This window comes from Etheostoma cragini, chromosome 16 (genome assembly GCF_013103735.1).
Source record: "Etheostoma cragini isolate CJK2018 chromosome 16, CSU_Ecrag_1.0, whole genome shotgun sequence".
NCBI lineage: Eukaryota > Metazoa > Chordata > Actinopteri > Perciformes > Percidae > Etheostoma > Etheostoma cragini.
This window is the reverse complement of record NC_048422.1, coordinates 20,573,411-20,589,889: the sequence shown is the minus strand read 5'-3', so window position 1 is coordinate 20,589,889 and position 16,479 is coordinate 20,573,411. Positions and strand designations below refer to the sequence as shown.

Below are 16,479 nucleotides of genomic sequence, written 5' to 3'. Positions count from 1 at the left end.
TCTGTGCAGTTCACTCTGAAACACTGTTTGGCCATAAATTGTTGGTGTGTTGCTAAATTTGCTCACTTTCCTTCTTCCAGCTGATTTCATGCCCATACTGGGTAGTAATTTAAACCCAGAACTAATATCAGTGTGCAACAATGCAACATGGGCAATTGGAGAGATATCTATACAAATGGGTGAGTGCCAACAAAATGCCACTACATGTCACCATTCACACTGTACATTTTGTTAACAAAATACTGAGTCACCAGAGTAAACAGCGAACAGATTTCTTTCCATGCTTTCTTACTGTTCCTACACCACCCTTAGGGTCTGAGATGCAGCCGTACATTGCCATGGTGCTGCACCAGCTGGTGGAGATCATAAACAGGCCCAATACCCCAAAGACTCTACTGGAGAACACAGGTACCACTCGGTGGCAGTGCTGAGCCAGCCAGCCAGGTCGCCACACACAGGGAGGTGCTCACACACTCAGGTCCATTCAGCCAGGATTCACCACACTCACAAGGGTGCCTGTCCTGCCCTTTGAGCTCTATCCAAAAAAAACTTCCCAAGCCATGGGCCTTACAGGTTTGGCTGGTTTCACAAAAGTATGCAAACTATTTCAGCTAATGATTTGTTACCTGGCAGTGTGACCTGTACATGGAGATAAAAGATACCGAGGGCAAGCCCTGGTGTGAAATTCTTGAGACTCTTGGATAGAGCGAGCCATGTAAGTGCCCAGTCTTGGAATTTACTTATGAGGACTGACTGTGCAGGTGAAGTAGAATACTGAAGCAGAACACCAACAGCCCACATAGTTAACTGTTATACTGACATTTTCAGAATACTTAAACAATAACTACTCATAAATGATTGAGAGAACACCTAAACTGACTAAATGTAGGGCCCCTAGCCTAGAGCATTTTAAAAACAGAAGGTTACACCGTGCTCTTGTTTTTACCAATTGAATAATAATGAAAATTATGATTTGATGAGTCAAAGAGACCATTCCAACCAAAAGGTGCATTCCAGGGTGAAGTGTAACCTGCCTAAATTAAAGAAAATCTAGGGACTCTGTAGATGTGTTCCTGTTTGTTTGCTGTCAGTTTATTTGTTGCTTTTATTTACTGTTCTTTAAATGTGGATGCATATCTGCCAATAGATGTTAAATGTTGTTAAGAATGGCCAATGTTTAGTGCAGGATACATGATAATTATAACTGTGTAACGCCAGTTTGAGTTTTCTTAACAGTTTGAACTTTTCTTCACAATTTGTTGCACGTTTTCAGTGTGTGAATTGAAAACACGACGTAGAACCAACGGATACAAAATGACTAAATTAACTCAATAAGTCAGCCATGTAACACCACAGTCGGTTAACAGTGGCTGTGGCAGCAAGTTGTTGGAGAGTGCATGGTGGCACTTTTCACTTAGTCTCTGATCAGCTTATCCTGCATTGAACTTTATTCTAATGAGCATACCATCTGCTTTCTGCATGTGTCATTGGACTGTTCATAAATGCCTGTTTGTTAATGAGAATGTTGCATAGTTTTGTGTCTCTTAAACTTAGGTCCTCCCTCCTCTCTGCCTCATAAGAACCTGCTGTGCTGGATACTAGTCTCCCTCCATGTAGTTGGCTTGGAGTAATCTGTCATTTCTTTTCAAAAGAGCAACAAAAAAAATATTAATAACTTTTCTGTTTTGTTATGAAAAATTAACATTTGTGAGTTTAAGGGAGAAATCTCTGAGAGCCCAAGTGAAAGGCTCTTGTTTAGGCCAGTCACAAACACATGCTACACCTTGGCAAGCCTGTGTCTTACACATTGAGAAATCAAGCTAATGGATTTGAATTAGTTTCACAATCGATCTGAATAGCTTTTCGATCCCCATGATTTGTGAAAGCAGATGCCATTGTTTGCCTTTTTCTATGAATGTCCTGTCAAAGTTGTCAATGTGTTCTCCCTTAAACGTGTTGTATGTTTTTTTTAGAGTGTCATATTACATATTTACATTCCTCCCCATGATTGAAGGGGCAGTAATAATCAACACTAGTGAAATCTTCTGTTTATTATCATACACAGATTCTGTTGATTTATGTCTCTGAGTTGTTTGTTTTTTCTTTATTTTTCTCCTCCCCTCCTCATTGCTCATGTCTTGGTTGGCGTTTGGTGGTGTGTAACCGTGATTGCGTTACCTTAGCAATAACAATTGGTCGTCTTGGTTACGTTTGTCCTCAAGAGGTGGCACCCATGCTACAGCAGTTTATAAGACCCTGGTGTGTATTATACAATCTTTTATTTAATTCATCTCCTCTCTGCTTTCTTCCTTTCTTCTCGTCTGTCTCCTGTTCTGCCCTGTTGCTCTCCTCTCCTCACTCCTCACTTTCCTTCTTAAAAGAAGTCTTTTCAGTTTTTTTTTTTTTCTTCTTATCAGTTTGTAATCATTGCCAACCATGTGACTAACCCTGTCCTCTTTTAGGTCCTACTTGTGATTCGTTTTTTGTATTTTATTTGCCTTAGTAGCACCTTCATGTATTATACATTACTTTGTTTAATTTCTAGTTGTTTTTTGTCATTGTTAACTGTCGCTAACCTAAAAGATGCATGGGATCAGATTTGTCACATGCCTGCTGGTTCAACCAGAGAAAGGATGCAGTCTTTGCTGCTAAAGAGCATTTCCTAAATCCCTTTCTCATATAGTAGTCACCCAGCTGCATGTGCCTGTCCCAACAACAACAAAAAGACCCCAAACCTTCTCTAGTCAATCTTTTTTTAAACGTAATGTTATTTTCAAGGTGCTATAGATGAGGTTTTGCTGAACACACTGCTCATAGGCTAAAGTGAAGTTATAAGAACTCAAAGTAGTTTTTTTACAAGTAAAAAAAGAATCTGTTTTGTGTGCATGCTTGACTTGTTGTGGTTATCTCTCAGATCATTATAGAACAATTTTCTCCTCACATGGATGTATACATAGTCTAATATGTTTCTGCTGATAAGGACCACAATTATTAGTGATGATAAGAAAACACCTAAACATTACATTTATATCAAGGATAGAAATAGGCTATATTTGTTGATCTCTCACAAATAAGAATGATAGTGAATTCATGTAGGTATTTGCAGTAGTCATTCATAGTTGCAGCTGTTTAGTAGATTTATACAAGTTTCTAAAATAGTTTTTGTTGTTGTTGATATGTCTGATGTTAAATTTGGTCGTCCCTGTTGCCAGGTGCACCTCTCTACGAAATATTAGAGACAATGAGGAGAAAGACTCTGCGTTCAGAGGAATTTGCACTATGATCAGTGTGAATCCGGGAGGTGTAGTGCAGGTGAGGTCCAGCAACATGAGGGTTAGGGTGGTCACTGTGTTGTCAGTTGATCCGCAAGTTGAAATGTTGCCTCACCTCTCTTCTCTGGAACAGGATTTTATATTCTTCTGTGACGCAGTGGCCTCCTGGGTAAATCCAAAGGACGACCTCAGAGACATGTTCTACAAGGTAAAAGCTGAAAAGGCTTAATTTTTTTCAATACAAAAAACATGCACTGAATTAAATCACAATTCACATTACTGATTTCATTAAGTACAATTTCTGCAAAAATCAGTCAGCGATGCATTTATGATCACTCCCTGTGCAATCAATCCTCACTAATTTACCCTTCTGTGAGCTACTGTGCAATATTTGCAATATTCCTTCTCTTGACAAATGCAAGAACCCCTCCTAAGTTGTCTCCTCCAGTTACAGAATTCATACATTATTATATTTGTTGCAGTCTTTTATATAGTATCCTGAGTTTTGTGTCTTATTTTATTTTAATTAATTTACCTTGTATAATCTTTTTCTACTTTGTTGGCTTTCGACTTCCTATGTGCCTAGACTGTTTGATGTACTGCATGCCCAATCTCTTCCCCCCAGTGGTCAAAGGAAGGAATGACATGGTGTCTACTGGGGGTGGAACGGTACACAGAAGTCACGGTTCGGTTCAGACATCACGGTTCGGTACAATAGAGGGGAAAACAGAACAAAAATGTAGAAGGCAAAGTTTTTTCATAGTTTCTGTCTCAGGCTGAAGTGTCTGAGGTCAATACACAGTAAACAATAAGTACCCCACATCATCTCCAGACTCCATCTGGAACTTGTAAACAAAGACAATCAGCCATAAAACATCAATAAAAACACAGCATCTCTGTTTTTCACAGTAGTTCTGCATTACATTAGTTTATTTGCACTCAAGTTATATATTTTTTTTGCCGTTTATTCTCCGTTTAAATTCATTTACCAAACCGCACTGTTTCGGTTCAATGCGAACACATGAACCGTTCCGCCCCTAGTGTCTACACTTGACACTGACAATAACTCAGTCATGCACAAGATCTATTTTGGAAAAGGCATCACTCCATGACGACTTGGTGTGAACTTCTCCGGGTGTTTGATTTCAGATCCTTCACGGGTTTAAGAACCAGGTGGGAGAGGACAACTGGAGCCGCTTCTCAGATCAGTTCCCCATGCCACTGAAGGAACGGCTGGCGACATTTTACGGGGTGTAACTGTTTCCACAGCAGGGTGCCTCATCACTGGGGTCAGTTTCCTTCCTCCGATATCATTTTCTATTGTAGAAAATAGATTCATAAAACATTGTGATTTCAGTATTTATTTAATACAAAAGAAATGTTGCTGTAGGATTGTGTTGCATTCTAATGAGGCTTTCTTTCTCCACAGGTCAAATACTATGGGAGACAATATTGGGAACCTCTTTTACCCAGGGAACATGTTACCCTTTACTGGGGGGAAGGGTCTGCCTGCTGAGGGGAGGGAAGGGGTGCGGACCCCTCCCTGACCTGAAGGACGGGGTGGGAGGGAGGTGGTAGCTGCAGTGCTCAGTGCCCCCATTGCACAGGCAAAGGGGGGAAAGGGACTGCCAGAACAACCTTACCATGGGAGGAAAATTCAAGTTATCACATCTCAATCAGAAATAACAAAATCTATCACCTTTTTTTCTTGCCAATTATTCCCCAAACATCATATTTTCTGTTACCTGAACGACTGAGAAGAAATGTAAGCAAAGCTGAATTTTTTTGCAAAACACTGTGAAGCATTTGCTCTTTGATTTTGTTTAGATGAGGAAAGTTTGCACATTGAAAGGTGCAAAAACCGGACTTCAGAGCAGATACACATTTATTATCATGTCAGCCAGGTAAAAGGCATGTGGTGAATTCTACCTGTCAAGTTTTTTTGAATTGAGTTAAGTTAAAGGTTCTTCAAGAGGTATTTTCTCTAAATACAAGGATAGCTTCAATCTAAGGAATAGCAGCTGATGCTAAGAAAGCATCCTAGTGGATCCGACTCCGGAGGAAACAATCTTATAATGCTGCATATCACCAAGAATAAGTTATCATCTATATAGTTATCAAATTTTTTAGTGTTTCCATTCTTTATCAGGGCAAACTCTGTTTATTATGTCACTGGAGAGCACACAATGTTCTTTTAAGAGCAGTTTTCCTGGGAATAGGTAGCATGCTTGTATCATTGTGAAAAGCTGTGGAACATTAGTGGTGTGTGTTGCGTCTGACAGCTGTCATTGCTCTGTGATAAGGTTCTTCCTTGACCTTGTAATTTATCTATTTACCGTACTTTTTTTGTTGTTTTTGTTTCCTCTACCTGAGAATTACAGCAAATGGCTGTACCGTAGCATGACTGGGTTTATGCATCAAAGTCCGGAAATGTTTAAAATCTTGGCTGTGGTGTAATGTCGGAGTGAATCTCTCGGTTTGGTCTTGTGGCGTGAATGTGACGTGGACATTCATTAGCGAGATTTAGATGCTTACAATCCTTTATATTTTCTCATGAGTTTGTGACTCTGGCGGTCAGAACCATGCAGCCCATCGAATGAATGTTAAATATGTTAATTTCTCAATGTTCTGAAGTTTTCTTCTTGGTTGTTTGGCTTCTTGTGCTAAAAGCATGATCTTGAGGATGACTGTATAATGTCTTGGGTGGTTGTGTTTTGTGGGGTACTTTCATCTCTTGCATGTTGGTGGCCCCTCACAGCCCAACATATAGTGGGAAGGGGATTACAGGAGGGAGGGGAGCTTCAATTAAAGGTTAAAAAGTACATAGTAACCATTTATGTATTGCAACACTGGGACTTTTATAACTTCACATACATCATGCTGGAGTGCTCCCCCTAAACTTTTACCCCATAGCTGGATGTATAGTTTTTAAATACTGTGAAATTACAACAATGTTATTGTCTCTGGTTGTTTTGCGCTGTTATATTTTATAAAATGTGTACGTGTTTAAGTTACAGATAGCCTTAATGTATTCCATGATGGGTTGGAGAGATAAGATTGTTGTTTTATTATTTTTTTTAATGCCCTGCCAGTCATTGTTCCTCTGCTGGCCAGAGTAATAACTGCGGTATTTTAACCCTTTGCGATGCACATAACATGCACTTAAAATTTTAATTGCAAGTGCTTGAAATATGATGTATAATGATGATGTAGCTAAACCTTCAGAATATAACATTAGTATTAACAGATCATCATTATTCAGTATTGCTGCTAAAATGTGTTTACCGAACGCATTAAGTGTCTCGATGCAATGGGGTTATTAGTTTGTGAAAGTGTCTTAGATAACTTTTCACAATACAAAACATATACCTAATCACTTAGATTTAACATTAATGAGGTAAACAGTAAATACAAGATATAATGCATCATGGAATACAGAGGCCAATACTTATATGTGCCACATCGTTTTGTGTTTTGAAGTGGTTTTGTCTGTCACATTCCAGCTCTTTGGCATGCAAGTAGATGAAGTAAACGGTGAATTGATGGTGTGTGTGTGTGTGTGTGTGTGTGTGTGTGTGTGTGTGTGTGTGTGTGTGTGTGTGTGTGTGTGTGTGTGTGTGTGTGTGTGTGTGTGCAAAACAACCCCCCCCCCCCCCATTACTGTGCTGTATTTCTGACTTGACTGCTGCTATACATTGTAGTTGTGTTTTACTACTTGAATACGTGTTTTCAATGTGTTAACCTCAGGTTGTCTGTGTTCATTGTTATTTGTTATCATTTTCCCAATATGTACGCTTTCATGCATCTCCTCTCAACAACTAAAGATTAGTAAAACTTCATATTAAAAATGGGTAACTGGGTGTTAATTGACAATAATGTTAATATGTGTGCAACACTGCTAGCTGTCAAATGTGATTACAATTACAAGGCGGGGGGGAGAATAAAATCGTAACTTGCACATTCTGAATGTACTTATCAGATTATGGTAAATATTTAGTGTAATGTGTACACCATGCCTTGAGAGCAAATACTTTGAGGTTTTGTTGGGGTTTTAGACAAACAGTTTACTGAATCTGAAGAAACCGGTAACACTTAATTTAAAAGTAAAGAAATCTGTTGACAACTCATAAAGATAATATTATGAACATAATTTGCAAATATAAGACTTTCTATGAAGTTTTACTGAAAATTTGTATTTTATAAAGCACCCACCAATATTAAGGAATGTCTAAAAACTCCTGTATTCTCATTTAGCCTTCAAACTTTATTGACTATCTGCCTTCATCTTTTTTGCTAATAAAAGTAAAAACATCATTTTGATAGACATGATTTGAATTTTTTTTAATAAGCTGCTGAATTAAAAAAAAAAGTAATACTTTTGGGGGCCACCAAATATTTTGGATCATGCAAAGAATCTATATTGTACTGTAGTAATTTTGTAATATTTGTAAGATGATATAGTGGATGTGACTGGTTACCATTGCTTGAATCTGTACAATGTTCCAATAAATTGTTTACATTATTTACGGGCATTTGTCTTGTATATTCTCTAATTTTGTAGAGCTCCTTTCCTGCTGCAGCTGCATAACATTAGCATGCAAGGAAAGATGGAGGAAACATCATAGGCCTTTAAGGCTTGTATCAAGTTCTCCCTGTAACCATGGCAGCAAAAGCCTGAGGCAATAGTCCTCCCCCGCATAAAATATGTTTTAACAGGATAAAGATGTTATCTTTTATTAAAAATTGTTTTTTTTCGCCCTCATATTTCTTGAGCTAGATGGCAGTTAGCATGTGTGCAAACAGCGCATTGGTAATTTACTGTACTGTGCCTAACTGTATTCAACAACAGATCTTTATAATTTCACCATACGTCACACACGCACGAAGCCAAACAGTATGAAAACACAATCACAAATGCATCATATCAAGTTTATTCTAGTTGTGTGGCTATTAATAATAACTTGATTCGCATATAGCACCTAGAAAAACGATTGGCTACTTGTTGTACTATTTTAACTAGTTATACCTATCTTTGAATTCTTGTTGGCTAAGATCCCTTTCGGTAAAACTATCATGTTAAAAGGCAAATGTGGCGGCCAAAATCTGTACTAATCAATCTAATGCACACCTACATAAAAAGAAACTTTGACATATGCAAAGATGTGTTCACAGCCCGATTGGAACATGGTATTATATGATTTCATTTAGCATCATTTAGCATTATGGGCGATATACCCGACCCGGTACCGGATAAGCGGATGAAGATGATGGATGGATGGCATTATACCGGTATTGTGTGTATTTCTGTAGTCCGGCGTAAGTTTGTTTTAGCGTTTTCTGTTTTCAAAGAATTAAGGCAACAATGTTCGCCTAATTCACAACTCTGCTCCTTTAACGTGCGATTACAACATGTTCAGCACACACGAGTCCAGACATTGACGCGGATCACTTGAACGCAGCACTTCAGAGACAGCCGGTTGTTAGCATTTTCCGCCATTGGTAGCGCTGTTTCGTCCAGCGAAAGTCTGCACTTCTACGTCGGGAAGAAACCATAGGGGAGAGGCGCAATACAGCCGAGTGGTGGAGGTGGAGTCTGTAGGTGGGGAGGGAGAAGAAAGGGGAGAGACGGAAAACGGGGAAAGGCAGATACAACAGAAACGGGGGGAGGACGCTGGATGATTTACGCTTTAAAAGTTGCATTACAACTAATTCCAGAGTTTCGGTGAAGAGGAATAAAACAAGATGATAACGCCCTACTTCCTAGAGAATTTCTGGGTATGTGGTGTTTTTATTCACGGTGTTTACACCGGTGCTATTCCTTATTATTCTCTTGCTGTGTTCCCTCCCTAACATGTTCATGTCAGCTCGGAATCAAGTAGCATTCACGTTGCAGAGGCATGAAGCTTGCTGCCGCTGAACAGGCGGTGTCCGGTGCCGCCAGACCTACAGGCTACTGGTCACCAGCCCCCCGGCCCTCGTTTTTTTTCTCGGCGATTATTATTTTGCCACCCCGGGGTTTGGGCCTCTGTAAACGTATCTAACTTGAAACCTCAAAGAATCCACCCTTGCTCCCGCTAATTGGCTCTCTCGAGCTTGTTTGGAATGTTTATGGTCAGTTCCATGAATGTCATTGGACGTTTCGTCTGTCAGTCATAGCCACTTGGCCGTTCGCGTCATTTTCTTCCGTATTAAAGTTTCGTTGAGAGGCCAGATGTTTAGTAAGTTACAGGACAGCTTTAAAAACACGAAAGCACTCTCACATTGTATTGGATATTTAACTGATATTTTTGTATAGCCACTGCTGTAGTGCATGTAATACTATTACACTGTGTACAGTGTTGTCTATGTACTTCCGAGAGGTCATTTAGTTTCCGACTTGACGTGACCACGGTATGTTATTGCAGGTTGAGAAGTAAATGCCCGTCTCACTGATATTAATTTCATCCGCCTTCAACCTATCTGTTTTTTTTTTCTTTCTTTTATTGCTCCACAGTGTTATCAAAGGTGATAACAACGCCAGCTTTTCTCTCTCTCTTCCAACTGTAAAATATCAGGTCATGTATTGCACTATTACCACTGCTGCAAGTATGGGATTTTTAATCCTATACTGAGTTATCCGAACTTTTCTAAATGTTGTGGTCTCTTGGTTAACCACCCCAAGGGGTTATGTACAACAGCCATATGTAAATGAGGTGGCTGAATAGGGCAGAAATATGCTAATACATGTGTTATTACTTTGCTCTGTTATCTACCTTTTGATTAGGAGCACTGACAGCTCTTGGAAAAGCAGTGCTACGTTTACATTCCATGCTGTCAAAATGTATATATTTTGCATATAGTATAGATTTAGTGATGATATGTTGAATAAGAAGTTCATAAATGTCTATTTTGTAGGTTGTTGCAATTTTTTTCTAAGTACTGTCAAACAGCCACCATTCGTAATGCATTCCTGTTTTCCCGAAGGTGGCAAACAGCTCTGGCTTTTAGCCTCAGATGACCTCATTTCCAGGTGATAAAAGCTGGAAAGAATATCCTGCTTACATAGCGTATAAATTTAACTTTTTTTAACTTTGTTACTAAAAATGATGTTAAGCAAAGTCATTTAAAAATGCAGTGCTGTCAACCTCAAAGCCTTTTTCCAAAGGAGACTTCATCATTAACTAAATGGAAAAGAGTAGAGCCTCGAGTCCCAGACACTCTGGACTCTTCAATCTGCCCTTTGTGCCCTGCACTGTGGGACACAAGAGAATCCAGTGATGGCAAAGATCAGCTGTGTGTTTAACATGCAGGACACACACACACAAACACACACACACACACACACACACACACACACACACATTTGGCATTAGCGGATGCATCTATTTCCCTTTTGACTTGACTACAAACATACCACATCCAGACCACATCAGGCTTCACAGAGGATATACCTGTCCCCACTCTACGCTCTTTCACTCTGTACTTGACGAAGAGACATTTTTTGTTTATTTGTGGCATTGTATGTAATCCTGGCATAGATCCCCCCTCAAGTGAAGAAATGTATGAATTAGGAGCCAGACATGGTACTGCCATGTCACCTCTGTGAAACTTGCAGTACTTGATTTGTCACCGGCTGAAACGTTTCCACTCAATAGATTTATGTGCAAGTCTTAAATGTCATTTTCTCTTTTCTTTTTTTGTGTTGAATGTGTCACTGTCCCCACATGTGCTGAAATATCTCAGGCAGTGGACTAGTAGGCTATGTCAAGTAAAAATAAGGCGGCAGGTAGTTGGCCTAATGCTCTAGTTTTTTGCCCTACATCTATGATGAGCTTATGTGTCATGTGGAGTCTGTTAGCCTCCAGCATGGCATGGGAAATTCAGATTGCGATGTGATAAGCAAACAGTGTTGATACAGCCAACAGCCCTGGCCGGGATGGCATTCTTCTCCCTTGTGTGTGTGTGTGTGTGTGTATGTGTGTGGTCTAATAGGTTCTCACACTGTATGCAAGTTTCACAGTAACACCCCCATAAATTATGGTCTGATGGGAACTGTTGCGATAATAAAGCAGTGACGGAAGTAAGACGAGATGCACAATGGTGATACATTTTTTCAATTTACACAAATGACCTTGGTTTAGTGGTGCATCATTGGGTTCAAAAAGTATTGATAAACTAGGTTGTTCTGCGATGTAGCCAGTAGCCAGACACTTGATGCCACATCCCTAACTGTAAGTAGTGGTGATGTTCTTCTACATGAACCTTTTACCGCAAACAAAGCTTGGCCTGTGTGTGCTTACTACACACTTAATATACGCTGTGTTAGTGTGCTGTGACAGGTCAGTGCAACACTCTTAGACTCTGATGTCATCCTGCTGTCTACCCGCTCTGGGCTCTGGGTCTGGGGGTCTGCATCTACACCAGGCTATTGTTTACAGTGCGTCTGTCTGGAGAGAGGGAGTCTTGTTTAGCTATTCTTAAATACCTCAGTGAAAGTGTGCAAGACGTACAGTACTTCTTTCTACTGATTTTCCCTGAGCATACAGGAGTTATGTCAGCTGGGACACACCTGATTGTTTCCTGTTTACTACCTGCTTGTGGAAATTATGACCAAGACTTCCTAAAGCACACCTCGGCTACCTGTGATACACTACAGCAGGGACTTTAACGGCCATGACAAAGTATTTTTTGTTCTCTTTTCAAGTTAAGAGAAATATGTTGGTTTGTAAAGTAGTTCCACTTTGCAGCCTGCATAGTAGTGCCCGACCGCTATATTAGTGGTCCCATATTATCGTCCGATATTGGGCATTTCCCGATCTATCGGTATCGGCATTAATAATAGCCAATTAAAAAAAGAAAAACTATGTTATTAAAATAACCAAATATTTGAATCGGTCTTAAAAAACCTTTATCAGTCGGCATCTACTGAATAGCAATATATTTCCTTTAACGTAGTTCTGTGACGTAGCTCTTATTCTTTTAAGATGCACAGTACTGAATGAAAAAATGCTATAAACTAAGAACGCTTTCAAGATTGCAAGTGTTAATAGTTTAGTTTCATCAATAAACAAAATGCAGTGAATGAACAGAAGAAAAATCTAAATCATCAATCTTTGGTGTGACCACCCTTTGCCTTCAAGACAACATCAGTTCTTCTCAGTACACTTGCAGTTAGTTTTTGAAGGAACTCGTCTGGTAGGTTGTTCCAAACATCTTTGAGAACTGACCACAGATCTTCTGTGGGTTTAGGCTTCCTCAAATCCTTCGTCTCTTCATGTAATCCCAGACACACTCGATGGTGTTGAGTTCAGGGCTCTGTGGGGCCACGCCTTCACTTCCAGGACTTCTTGGGCTTCTTTACACTGAAGATAGTTCTTAATGACCTTGGCTGTATGCTGTGCATGCGTCTTTTCTTTGTAGGGAACTCCATATTTTAAGGATTTGGACTATTGATGGATTTGAACTTCACCTTGGACTTTAAGAAATTGGGATGGGAATTTTCAATATTTCAAGTGATTAATTGACTATTTGGGAGAAATAATTTTTTTCAGATTATGAAAATACTCAGTTGCAGCCCTTGATGCAGACTACCTTGGGAATAAGGCAATTAATTAACATAATAAAATTAGTAGAATTTTTCAAGAGACTCTCAAACTGAGTTGATCTTTTATTGTTTTGGAGAAGAACGCAGTATATTTATGGAAAGATAACCAGAGCTCTCTCCGTGTCATGGGTTACATTACAGCCTGTCAGGCAATAAACACTTGATTCCCAACACACAGGATGTTGAAATGCCCGGTATAATACTTTAACAGAAAGAGAGGGAATTCCTGGCCTCTTCTGCCCGGCAGATGTTACATGATAAACTGCAGCCCTGTGGTTTTGTTTATCTCTCTTTTTAAGGTGGCTTTTCAGATTCAAAGTGTTAGCCATGTAACTGTTTCTTTTACTCTGTAACTATTACACTGATGTTATTGTCGTGTGTGTGAAAACACAATACACCACTGCCGTCTGTAGTGTGTGTTCTGGCAAAGGCTTCATGGTACACAGACTTGAACTGTGCTATTTATGAGTCTCATACTTAGGTCATTAAATAACTGGGTTTTTTATATACTGTGTAAATCTGTGTGTGTGTGTATATATATATATATATATATATATATATATATATATATATATATATATATATATATATATATATATATATATATATATATATATATATATATATATACTGTATGTTATGGGTGGGACTCAATAGACACCTCCCGATATATCACAATACTTATGCCACAATACAATATTATTGTGATCTTAAACATATTGCAATATTCTTTGATATGTTTCAATTGAGTACTAATTTTTCCCAATTTCGAATTATGTCCCCAAAAGGAGACTTTGTCAACATCCGTTTCATCTAAAAAGATACATTTCTCTTTGTTCATCTCACTTCATTTGTATTGCTGCATAATGTGATTGTCGAGCAGACAAACTGACCAACACAAATAAGGTAAAAGATACTTGGTGCCTGTGTATTGACACAATATTGCCACTGAAAGTCTTCAGGAAAAGAAGGCAGAATTGAGAGTCAAAGCTTATTCACGAATGCTAAGCCTTTGTTTCCTTGATAACTTCAATTAAGAGTTCCTTTAACCCTTAGCAGCTCTCAGTCAGCGATGAGTCCAGATGTCGGAGCGTTTCTTTTCCTGGAAAAGAACCAACTGGTTTGAGTCTAAATACCGCTGTATAACCTGAAGTCATGGTACTGTATGACTACGGGTAGAAATAACACGTTTTATTACGATTCAATATTATATCTGTTCTTTGGACAACAATACAATATGTACTGATATTACAAAGTCTGCTACGATGCAATGTTGATTCAATTCAGGGGCCTGCAACCGATTCAAGACGATACATAAGCCCATTAAACACAATCGCTTACATTTATATATATTTACAAAAGGCAACAGTATTCAATTTCCTCCAGACATTTAAATGAAAAACAAACTACTCTTTTTTTATGAAAAGAATAAATATAAAGTGGGTATTTCAAAAAAAAGGCACATCTTTAGGATGATGATATGGGTTGTAATTTTCACTTTGTATTGATAAAATTGGAGCGTTGAGGATTGAATCCATATGCAGTATATCAATACAGATCGTTAGGCTCGTCTTCTCTGTGCTTATTGAATATTGGACAACTGACACTGTTCACTCTCTTCCTTTTTTCCATGAACTCTGTCTGTTTGCAGCTGTCTCAGCTTTTTGTGCATGTTTTCCCCAAACAATCCTTGATTGACATGTTTGCTAACCCTCTCAGCATGTTCTCCTTCCTATTGCGTGTGGCAGGGAGTTAAAAACTTCTCCATCTAAATCCAAGCATAATGAGTACTACTGAACGCACATTCATGTGTGGGAATATTAAACCCCCAGCACAGGGTTTTCATCAATGAATGTCCAGAAGAGGACATTGGGAAACTGTGTGCCACTCCAGGATCACTTCTCCCTGTCGCTGCTCACGATGTAGCTGTAAACTAGCTAAAGCGATGTCTTAATATTCTTGCCTACTGCGCCGTAGGATTATGATTAGCAGAATTCCAGTAACCTGCTGAAACATCCAAAACGCCCAGAGCTGTTTCCTGTGTTTGTGGTTTTTATTTTGTATTCATTGACATCACATTCCACATGAACACAGTTGGTGCACAGAATGGACTCACTTCCTGTTCTGCACTGTTTGGAGCCGTGTGTTTTTGCTTACTTTTGTCACTTCCCAGTTTTGTCGACCGATTGGCCAATTGTCAATGTGTGTCTCAATTTGCGTTTCTTTCAGTGGTGGAAAGTTACTAAGAACTATTACTTAAGTATTGTACACATTTGAGGAACTTGTACTTTACTTGAGTCTTCTCTTTTCGTACCACTTTCTACTTCTACCCCACTGCACTTCAGAGGGAAATATTGTACTTTTGCACAACAATATAAAGTCCATCTGAAATGATGAGCTGATGTAATACTTAGTTGATTGACAGAACCGTTTTGATCATTTCCAGTTTCTAAAATTTGAGGATTTGTCCTCATTGAATACTTTTACTTTAATACATTTTCTTGATCATATCTTTTCTTAAGTTTTATTTTTAATGCAGGACTTTTACTTGTAAAAGAGTATATTTATGGTTTATGGTGTTAGTACTTTAGTACAGTAAAGATCTGAATACTTCATCCACCACTGGTTTAAGCAGCATGGTATTATAATAATTATAATTTATTAATAATTCACACTTTACTAATCCCACAAGGGAAATTACAATGTTTTTTCACTCTGTTGTTAGAATACACATTACACACAGGCCTGTTATAAAAAGCTGGATTGAAACACACACACATGCTTAGTACCTTTATGAGCACTAATGGATAGATGTCGGAGTGAGGGGACTGCAGCTGTTGATGGACAGAGGCCCCGAGCAGTTGGGGGTTTAGTGCCTTGCTCAAGACCTTGGCAGTGCCCAAGAGGTGAACTGGCACCCCTCCAGCTACCAGTCCACCTCTGATTCCCAATCCTACTCTCAGACTGAGCTACTACCTAGTATAGTTGTTATGTAAGGTCAGTTGTTATGGTCTGTGTCTTACCTTCCTGTCTTGAAATACATTGCGTGCAGTAGTTTGCATGTCATGCTGCAGGCACGGTAACTGCTACTGTAACTTGTACTTTTGTTATTGTTGTCTTGTTTCAAGAGGAAGCACTTCATTTCACAGTCTTTGGTTAGAATGTAGGCCGGTGAGCTGTAGCCTAGAGAGGGATGCTTTCCATTTTAACGTCTATTTGCTCTGTCAATAAAGAGCTACGTCTGAGCTTCATTTGGACACAGACGTCCTGACCTTTCATCTCTGTCAATGTGGAAAAACAAGGGTTTGTTAAAGCTACACGGATGCTGTCTACCAAACCGCTGACAGTGGATTGGGACAGGAACCAAGGAAGTGTCTGTGGCAGTCTCGGATTGAGGTGAAACAAAGTTTGCTCGCAGATGAAGACAAGAATGAAGAGGAGCTGCTGTGAACAACGGTGTCATTATCTTGACTTCATGTTGTAGTAAAAGTGTAATTTTCCTTATTTGTCTTCATTTGGCTATAGCAAGTGCTTTCTCTACATTCTGATCAGCAGAATAAAATCTATTTTACCATTTTCCTAACAAGATGTCCCAAACCATTACAATCATAACTATTAATTCAG

The 16,479-nt window shown here is 39.0% G+C and overlaps 2 protein-coding genes across 12 annotated transcripts in view; both read left to right on the top strand.

Annotated features, from left to right (window-relative positions):
- The window catches only part of tnpo1 (transportin 1), a 29,772-nt gene extending 16,605 nt beyond the window's left edge, over window positions 1–13,167 (top strand). For 2 of the 4 annotated variants that reach the window (XM_034897096.1, XM_034897097.1), the window contains exons 19-25: window positions 81–179; window positions 313–408; window positions 2,184–2,259; window positions 3,213–3,312; window positions 3,406–3,480; window positions 4,422–4,561; window positions 4,702–7,794. In XM_034897096.1, the coding sequence (XP_034752987.1) occupies window positions 81–179; window positions 313–408; window positions 2,184–2,259; window positions 3,213–3,312; window positions 3,406–3,480; window positions 4,422–4,529 (554 nt within the window). In that variant the 3' untranslated portion in view covers window positions 4,530–4,561; window positions 4,702–7,794. Of the gene's footprint in view, window positions 1–80; window positions 180–312; window positions 409–2,183; window positions 2,260–3,212; window positions 3,313–3,405; window positions 3,481–4,421; window positions 4,566–4,701; window positions 7,795–13,154 lie in introns of those variants that run through there. The other 2 variants (XR_004660004.1, XR_004660005.1) reach the window with 2 other exon arrangements.
- fcho2 (FCH and mu domain containing endocytic adaptor 2) overlaps window positions 8,764–16,479 on the top strand; it is a 42,063-nt gene continuing 34,347 nt past the window's right edge. For 2 of the 8 annotated variants that reach the window (XM_034897087.1, XM_034897086.1), the window contains exon 1: window positions 8,764–9,047. In XM_034897087.1, the coding sequence (XP_034752978.1) occupies window positions 9,015–9,047 (33 nt within the window). In that variant the 5' untranslated portion in view covers window positions 8,764–9,014. The remainder of the gene's footprint in view (window positions 9,048–16,479) is intronic. The other 6 variants (XM_034897089.1, XM_034897088.1, XM_034897092.1 and 3 more) reach the window with 5 other exon arrangements.